General features: G+C 42.8%; 1 protein-coding gene across 1 annotated transcript; it reads right to left on the reverse strand.

The window, feature by feature from the left end:
• Nucleotides 1-470: 470 nt before the first annotated feature.
• Nucleotides 471-5,953, reverse strand: LOC149236944 (uncharacterized). Its single transcript, XM_089369083.1, has 3 exons — nucleotides 5,315-5,953; nucleotides 4,520-4,692; nucleotides 471-4,284 (listed from the first exon to the last, which is right to left on the reverse strand). Exons 1-3 carry the CDS (start codon nucleotides 5,951-5,953, stop codon nucleotides 471-473), a joined length of 4,626 nt encoding a protein of 1,541 aa, XP_089225209.1.
• Nucleotides 5,954-9,977: the final 4,024 nt, after the last annotated feature.

Here is a 9,977-nt window from a genome sequence, read left to right on the forward strand (position 1 = left end):
TGCACGCGGAATGGATGTCGAGGCGTTGAAACAGAGAGTCGATGCAGAGAATATCTGCAGAGAGGATCTGAGACTCATGTGAAAGGATGACTGATATGGCATGGAACAGGAATGTGAACCTGTTCAGAGTAGTATAGTACCAGTTTGGACTATCGAGAGGATAAAGCAGGAGGGATGAAGGATCAATGGGATATCGATCTCGGGCAAAGCGGAATCTGAGATGAGGGAGCAAATCTTGCTTCAGATTCGAAGTGCGCTCTCTAGGTGGGCTGAAATGATGACTGCCAGATGAGTCAGAGGGGAGATCACTAGAGGGATGAGGGAGCATTGTACTGAGATCGATGGGAGGGGAGAAAGACGGCGGAGTGAAGGGGAAAGGAGAAACGAAAGATGAGAGACCGATGAAGTGATTGCTGATATGACAAATTCCGAGATCGCTGTTCTTGTGTGCTGTCTGGCTATTTGGTTTCTTATGGTATCGCCCTTTCATATGTTCTCTCATTCTCGCAGACCTGTCCTTGCTGCCTGTTAACTGCCTTGCTGGCTAAGGAATCCGCCTCTGCATTGTTTTCTCTGAGGACGTGCCTAAAGGTTACTTCGCCCAGGTTTCTGATGTTGTCGATAATTCTCTTCCTTATGTTGTTGAGGCCTGCTTTGTTGAATTCTTTGTCTGTGCTCATAGCTGAGATGATGATGGCCGAGTCCCCAATAATGATGGCGTTCCTTAGTCCCAGTCTGGAGAGGATTTCAGTGCCTAGGAATAGGCTGTAGGCTTCAGCTATGTTGTTCGATGCCTGTCCAAGTCCCCATTCATAACTGCAGATGGAAATCCCCTTATGGTCTTTAATTATGCCTCCTGCTCCTGCTTCTTCGGGGTTGTTCTTTGAGGCGCCATCAAAGAATAGAAGGGGGCGATTTTGATTGAAGATCCATTGGCTTACCTCTTCTTTAGTTCCCCTGAGTTTCCAGTTGGAAGGCTTCTGGTGTGCTTTGTTCTGGGGGGGAGGACTCTGAGAGTGGCTGATGTTGAATTTACTATACCAATCCCTTTCCTCTTGTGCCCAGCTCGACTGGTCTGGAGGGGCGATGAAGTTAGCGCTTACAGCTTCAGAGATGTTAGCAATTGTTTTTGCTATGACATTGACTAGTTTAGGCGTTTTGTTGTTAAAGACTTGATTGTTCCTAGCTAGCCATAGATTCCAGCATAGGGTAGGAGGAATGCACTTCCACACTCTAATGAGATTATTCTTGCCTTTTCTAGAGTAAGGGAAATCCTTCTTCCAGTTCTTCTGAAGATTGTGCATCTGGTCGGGGATTCCCCGAGTATCCAAGGGCCTTGTTAACTGTTTCCAACAGTTTTTAGCGAAGGGGCAGAGAAGGAAGGAGTGCTGGATAGACTCCTCCTCTGATCGACAGAAACAACAGATCGAAGGGCCTTGAATTCCTCTCTTTCGCAGATTCTCAGCTGTGAGGATTTTCCCTTTTAAAAGGGTCCAATTGAAGTGTTTTACTTTTGGGAGGCATTCTGTCTTCCAGGCAGCTGTATGGAGGTTCCATTTTGGTGCAGGGTTTGAATTTTGTAAAGATTTGTATCCTTCTTTTACTGAGAAGGTCCCTCCACTAGTGTCCCAGATGTGTCTGTCTTCGTTCTCCTTGTTGATTGGTGCTGATCCAGAGAGTGACAGCTTCAGTGTGAGCCAGAGCTCTTTGAGATCCAGAGGGAGTTGCAAATCTTTCCAGGCAAGCCATCTATTTTGGTTCCACAGAGATATATCGTACAGGGTGATTATCTTTCTTTCCTCCATCCAATCTTGCAGGGGCCTGAGCTCTTGGAGTAGGTTTCTGGGATTAGAGTTCATTATTCTGTCAGACCATATTTTGATGTTCTTTCCATTGCCTGGGAGTTTGGAGACATTTTCTCTGAAGTGGGCCAAGACTTTCTTGATGAGGCGCCACATCGGAGTGCATGGCCTGTCTGCTATTGGTTCATTGAGAATGTTGGAGTTTGGACCTCTAAGATATTTCCTTTTTATTGTCTCCACCCACCACGAGCCATTTCCTGTGAGGATCCTCCAGATCAGTTTGAGCCCCAATGCCTGGTTGGAAAGGCTTGGAATTTTTATGGAGAGACCACCTTTTTCATAAGGAAGGGTGACTTGTTCCCAGTTGACAAGGCTGAATTTCTTTGTGTCCTGTTTACCTCCCTGCCAGAGAAAACTTCTCATTATGAGCTCCATATGTTTGTGGATACTTGCAGGTGCCATAATGACCGCATATTGGTAAATTGGGAGACCTAAAAGGACAGAATTTATGAGGATGGTTCTGCCAGCTAGGTTGAGCCAAGAGGCGCCCCAGCTCAAGAGAAGGCCTTTCATTTTTTCAATGTGATTTGTCCAAACCTCTGCTTTGATGTGGTTCTTTGCCAGGGGCAGACCCAAGTAAGGAAATGAGCTCCAATTTTTTTGAAGTGTAATGTCCAAAATTTGGGCTATTCTCTGCTGTGTCTGATAGGGCACGTTCCAAGTGTACAGTTTACATTTTCTGTTGTTGAGTTTGCCTCCGGAAGCTTGAAGGAATGCATCCAGAACTCTTTTGAACCTTCTAGCCATCAGACTGGAGGCTCCCCCAATTAGTAAAGTGTCATCCGCGAATAGCGAATGATTTATCTCCTTTATTCCTCTTTCAATGCGAATACCTGTGATTTCTTTTTTGGTTCGGAGATTTTCTAGATGAACACTCAGAGTCTCCGCCATGATAATGTAAAGAAAGGGGGAGAGGGGGCACCCTTGCCTTAGCCCCCTGGAACTTCTGAAGAAATTGCTGGGGCGACCATTGATCAGCGGGGCGGTCCAGGGGTTGGAGATACACCCGCTGATGATGCTAACAAAGTTGGAGGAAAAGCCAAATTTTTTTAGGACTGCACTTAAGAAGGAGTGGTCCACTCGGTCAAATGCATTGGCCATGTCCAGTTTGATGATCATTCCACGTTCTCCTCTATTGTGGCTACTATGGATGGCTTCCTGGATTAGAATAACATTATCAATGATCTGCCTCTTTGGGACAAAGCCGCCCTGGTTCTCTGAAATTAGAAGAGGAAGATAATTCTTCAGCCTGTTGGCAAGTATTTTTGTTATGATCTTGTATGAAACATTGCAGAGCGATATGGGCCGGAACCTATCGAAAGATTTGGGGTTTGCTTCCTTGGGAATCAAGGCTATATGCGAAGACTTGGTGTTGTCCCCCAACTTGTGTTTTCTAAATGCATTTTTTACCATTCTCACAAAATCTTTCTTTATAGTTTCCCAATGCTGCCTGTAAAATGCAACTGTAAAACCGTCCGGTCCCGGGGCCTTATCTTGCTGCATGTTGAAGATGGCTTCTTTGATTTCTTCTGCTGTAGGTTCTTGCTCCAACTTGTTATTGTGTTCCTCTGTTATTTTGTTCTCTATTACACTTAGGAATGCAGCGCTGTCATATTGTTGAGGATCTGCCGAAAGAAGAGCCTTGAAGTGATGAAATGCTGCGTTTTTTATGTCTTCTTGCTCCTTCAATTCCCTCCCTTCCACTTCTATTTTGTCTATCTGATTGCTGGCTCTTCTAATTTTGACATTATTGTGGAAGAAGGAGGTATTTTTATCCCCAGCTTTCAACCATAAGCAGCGGGATTTAATTCGTTGCTCCTCTTCTTCCACGCGGTTTTGCCTATACAGCTCTTTGTACAAGTTTTTTTCCTTCTCTAGATCTTCTGCTGTGTATTGCATCTGCTCTTTTTCTTTGTGCCAGCTCTCCATCTCTGTTAACAATTCTGTTTTCTTTTTCCTTTCAGAGGTTGCTTTCTCCTTCGCCCATTGCTTTATGGCTGTCCTGAGATGTTTTATCTTTGTTTCCCATACGAAATGTGGCGAGCCTAGTACTTCATTTGCCCACTGATTTCGTACAAGGGTGCGAAAGTCCTCATGGGAGTCCCAGGCTTTGTTATATTTGAAAGGAAGAGGGCCTAAGTTTATTCCTTTGTCCAAGGTGAGGACCACGGCCTTATGATCCGAAGCTGTGCCATGAACAATGCGGCTCCTGATTGCTTGGAAATTACCTGCTACACCTTCCTGTATTAGGATCCTGTCCAACCTCTCTTTTATATTGTGTGATCCTGTTCTCTTATTGGTCCAAGTATATTTGCCATTCGACAGAGGAGTGTCTATCAAGTTGAAGAGCTGAATGATGGCTTCTAACTTGTCTCTCGATGGGTCTGCATGGTAGTTCCCGCCATATTTTTCTTCCACCTGCCTAATTAGATTCAAATCACCCCCCAGTATTATCCTGCTGTTATGGATAGTGGTGAGATCCGCTTCTATCGAGTTCCAGCAGCTGGCTTTGTCTCTGTAGTGGTTAGGTGCATATATATTATAGATGTGGTAAACTTCTTGGTTGCTTTTATTCCTTAGATCTGTTCTGATCCACCAGTTGCATAGCTGGGAATTGATGAGTTCCCACTTGCATTTGTTCCATAATGTTCCTATACCTCCTGAGGCCCCGTCTGAACCTTTTGAGATGCCTGTGTAGTTTTTGAATCGTTGGGTTTGGATTAGAAAGTCCTGCTCGGTGGTTTTGGTCTCCTGGATTAGGAGAATGTCTGGCTGTTCCTGATTTATAAGGTCCTTGATTGCTTTCAACTTTAAGGAAGAGCTGATCCCCCTACAATTCCAAGAGACCAAGTTCATTATTTACCAGTTGTGGGGTGGGATCCTGATTTCTCCTTGGCCTTTTCGCCGCTTCCTTTTAGCTTGCCTAGGAATGAATCCAAGGGTTGTTGGGTGCCGGTTGCCATCTCTTTGGCTGCTGTTTCGTCCCTTAGCTCTTTATTCGATTTTCGACCAACTTTTCTCGGAGGATCTGAAGGCTGGTTGGCTTCTTTTGCTTTGTTTCTAGTGAGGATTCTTTCGATGGTAGGAGGGGGGGAGGGTGGAGGGTTGGAGCACGGAGAGACTGGGCGAGGAGATTGCGGAGGGGAGGGCGGAGCTTCAGCTGCTAGAGATTCGAAGGGGTTGGAGGAGGAGGGAAATGCTGAGGAGGGAGGAGGAGGAGGGTTAGGTTGGTTTGTTGCCGGAGGGGCTGTGGCGCTAGAGCCCGGATTAGAGGAGGACTTTTTCCTTTTGACTTGTTCCCATGGTGCTTCTGCATTTTCCTCATTATGTTCTACTTCATTTACTTTTAACTTGCTACATCTATTTGCAAAATGACCATACTCGTGACATACCTTGCATTTGAAGGGCAGCTGTTCGTAGTCCAGCTGCTGGATGTGCATCCATTGGTCCACCTTTATCTTAATGGCTTCTGGCAGTCCTTTGCCAAGATCAACTTCAACGCAGATCCTTGCACATGCGTGCATATTCTCCCTTGGTTCCAATTTGTCTATGCATTTTCCAACTGCATTGCCAATTGCTTTGACCGATTCGTCCCCCCAGCAGTGCAGAGGCAAATGAGGGAGGCGCACCCAGACAGGGACCGCGTTGGGGATGTCCATCTCCGGATCGAAATCCGGGGTCCATCTGTTCAGGTAAAGACCTCTTGTGTCCATGAAGTAAGGTCCATTGCGGAAGATGAGGTGCCGATCTTCTTTAGTCTCGAACAGGAAGGTGAAGTATCCTCGCCCACAGAATCTGATGGCGATCTTTCCTTGGATCATTGTGCTCCAGTTGCGCTCCACCCATTTTTGGACAGTTCTTGGAGATGGCCAGAGTCCCGTGAACTGACCAACAAGACCTCTTTCTGATAAAGCTATTGCCGATTTCCTTGGGAGGGAAGGAGGTAGGATCACCTCAGGGATCTCATCCAACTTTTTTATGAACTTTGATAATGAGGGGCGGGGTCTGGCATCCGGATGCTCTGACAGGAGAGAGGCAAAGATAACCTCTGGGTTCTCTGAAGCAGGGGGAGGGGAGGCGGATCCTGCCATTGCAGGCCCGCAGAGAACGACAAGAAGGGCAAAACGACAGGCGGCCGAGACCCCAGAGGTGGGGTCCGCGCTAAGCAAAGAGTTCAAGGAAGCCGCAGAGGCCCAACCAGGTAGAGCCTGGGGGCGAGGGCAGAGGCTCGAGGGAGGACGATCAGAGGTTTCAGTCCGCCATTCCCGCGCAGTCGCAAGCCAGAGAGTGCAAGAGAGTTCTAACTTGATGAGAGAATGAGGCTCCAAATGAATTCGATGAGCTTCCTTTTACATGCTTCTTGTGGGGTCAAATAGGTTCCTTAGGCCGATATGGTGTGGAGGTTACATAATTCATATTTGACTCAATACTTATCCTTTTTACATGATTAGAAAGCCCAAGAAGGGTCTCTTTAAATGTACAATAACTCTTTAGACTCAAAATAAATCCTAGACGTTCTCAATGAGAACTTTGACCTAAAACATGGTGACCCAAGCATGAAACCCATGCTTTAATAAGTCACAATAATAACAATATTTTTTTTTCTTTATTCTTTTGATAAGTACATTACATAATGAATCAAGTACATTATTGAAGTCTACCAAACTTAGTTACATTTTCCAACATTTGACACCTCTTTTTAGCTTAAGACCATTATCCTAGTTGAGGTAGTTCACCATTTCTCCATTTCTCAAACTGCTCTAATTTATCTTTTGTGGTAATGTGGCACTTTAGTTATCACTTGTCTCCTCCAATAGTATGATATTTTTTTTTCCTTATTTCTTCATTATGAATTTCATGTGTCTAGATTGATTGTTGAGGTGTTTCATGGACTCATCAATATCATTAGCCCCTATCACAACATATTTTGTATGGGTTGTTCAAGGACCATTTCATGACATCTTATAGCATGAAATTTATGGACCTTCTATGTAGCAGTGGTGGATCATGGGGCATTATCATGTTGTTCATAGTTATCATTTGTGCTACCATTATGGTTTATTTAACTTTCACTAACTAGGTGGGAAGGTGGCATTCATGGAGGATGACTTGGCACAACTAATTTGTCATGCCATTTTCATTCTTTCCTATGTATCAAATTATTTCTACAACTGGAGGTTGCTTCAATGAAATTTGATGTATATTTCATCTTTTTTATGGTGCATTTCTTTAGTTGATCATTGTTAAGGAGACCATATTGTTATTTGTGCTTGCTCATAATTCTCTAGTCACTAACCTCATTGGGTTATTTCATGGTGGGTTCATGTCTTGTTCTTTATTATTAATGTCCTCATGGTGATGTGTTCTCCCATTGTTTTACCTTTACTTACAGTTCATCACTTTTCCTTCATTTTTGCTAGACATCATTTTCTCACCATGTTTCCACTTTGTATCTTGGTACAAGTCATATTACACTCACATTTCAACATTTTCTTGTTTGTAGGGGGTTGCGTTATTACATTTTTAATCATCTGTTTACCATACTACATTGTTTCACTACTTTCTTGTGTGGAAACACCAAACCGGTGTGGGATATTTTCATTGTTGATTATTTGAGCCTGAACCTTAACTTAGGTGCTACATTATTGATCTAACATATTTCAATATTCTAAACCTTGATTTAAGCCTTATTATGTAAGTTGAATTAAAAAAAGAAATGAAGGTAAGAACGGAAGAAAAATAATAAAGCACTAGGGATACAACGTATCCTCATGGTTACTTTAGGGTAGCACTCCCCCTTTGGCACACATTGAGGCTCTCTCTCTCTCTCTCTCACACACACACACACACACATTATTGGTTGCCTATCTTATGAATTCAATTGGGTGATTTCTAAACCTTTACCTCATTCACACATGCCACTTCAGTGGATTAGGATTTAGCCCTATCCTTTGGCATATGTTCTTATGGAGTTGGTTAGGCTTGCACATAGTTTGAGGGTTAATAATGCACATGCCTTTGTCCTTATTGAGTTTATTCCTTGAAAATCTCTTTATCCATAGGCCTTTGTTCATTTTCACACATTCTCCTAGGTGGAGTGGTCTAGTAGGTGGTCCACGTACATTATTAATTGGTATTGTTCTCACTTTGCTTCCACTTCGTTGAGGTTTTAAGTGAATTTGAGCTAATTTTCCCTACCTCTTGGAGAGTGGTTACATGGTGTTCCCTAGGGTTCACTATTTCCAATGGAAAATATTTTATGGTTATCGTACTTAGCTAATGTAGACCCCATGAACATTCATTTATGGTTTACTATTTTTGGATACTTGTTGAGCTTTGGAGACTAGTTTGGGACCACTTTTGTCAGTCTTGGGATGTCTTGCAGGGCCCACTACCTTGATAATTTATTTTTTTTGTTTCTTGGAAAGTGGTTTCAACAACTTGGACACTTTCTTGTAGAGCACTTCTTTGCTTGATAACATTTTAATCATTTTTATTTGATAGAGCTTCTTGGTGCACCCTATTTCTCTTGTTTCTCTCAAGTGGAGAGAAGAAAAACTATTTAATGACATGTAGTTTCTAAAATAACCCTCAATTCCTCCTAGTGTCTTGAGCCTAAGAGAATTGAGGGACCCACCTAGTCATCTTAGTTACCTTGCAAACACTAGATAGAACTTTCAAGCTATGATAAACTCTCTGATGATTTGAGAGAGAGTGGAGGAATGCTTGTTTGAATAAGCTGTTGATGAATGTAATGAGTGTTGGTCTTCATAATTGTATGAGTCATGATGTAATGCATTCGTCCAAAGAAATAAAAATGAATTTCATTATTAAAGTAATTGAATTATTAAAGCATGGGGTTCATGCTTGAGTCATTAATGTTTTATAGGTCAAAGTCTCAATTGAAGACTTCTAGGGTTTGTCTTGAGTCATTAAAGTCATTGCAATTTATATTAGACCCTTCTTGGGATTTTGTTCCACGTAAAAATATTTATTTTTGAGTCAAAATGATCATTTGTCACCTCCACACCAAGTCGGCCCTGCCCTCATCAAGTCGGCATGAGTTAGGGAAATTCAACCTCAAAAGAAGCCGATATATTGAGCAACTCGACTTCATTTGGATGGCATGATCTCAAGTTTGATCTCTAAGAAGTAGTAGCAGAAAAAGAGTGCAAAGTTGCAGAAGGAGGAGGAGAGAATTTGGGAGAAGAAAAAATGAGTTTTTGGGCTACCTTTCCCTCACATGTGCGGACATTCTGGGCTAAACATGGGGGATAAAAATCTAAAGCTGGGACCGAAATTGTGATTTGAAGCTATAGTTTGAACAGATGACACTTGGAAGGCTAAGAAAAATATATCTACTAGGAGGAAGGGCTGACTTGGTGGTTGGAGGAGGTCTTTGTCTAGGTCTAAGAAGTTTGGAAAGAGTCTCATCTTGATTTGAATCTATTGAAGGAAGAGTTCTTGACTGGGTTTTCCCCTTATAGGGGTTTTGCCATTGTTGAGCGCCTACATCTTGTGTCTCTTGTTCTTGTGATCTTCATATACATATAATATCGTAATTGCTTGATGAAAGATAAACTAATTAAGAAGTAAAAGAAGCCAACATAATTCACAAGCAATTATATGAAAGAGGAATCAAACCCTAAGCATTGATTTCTCAACATAAGCCACGATGGCCGATCCAACAACAATGGGGAGCACTAAGCCTTAGTACAACACCATAGAGGGACCTTGCATCTTTTTAGCCCACTGAGGTAACTCTTAGGGAGAGGTTTCAACTTGAGTTTCTTTGCAATTTTTGGATTTTAAACCCTCAACCCAACGCTTTTGCCTTGCAACTTGATTTTTAGCCTTCCAACTTCTTTGTAGCACCCCTATGAGCCTTAAGGCAACATCATAACCTTGGGAAAATATCTCTCTTGAGTCTCTCTCAAAGTTTTACCTTGTCAAGTTGCCATAGCGCTCGCCTAATCATCAACTTAGCATCATAACACCCTCTTCGACCTTAAGGCAACACTACAACCCTCAAACTTGGGATCTAAGCCAAATTTTCTTCCTCCCTAAGCCTCCTTAGCACTCCACTGAGCATGAGTCAAGTGATATGGTCTTAAA

The sequence above is a fragment of the Pinus tabuliformis genome, chromosome 8, assembly GCF_031772625.1.
Source record: "Pinus tabuliformis cultivar Carrire ecotype Pingquan chromosome 8, CPIR1, whole genome shotgun sequence".
NCBI lineage: Eukaryota > Viridiplantae > Streptophyta > Pinopsida > Pinales > Pinaceae > Pinus > Pinus tabuliformis.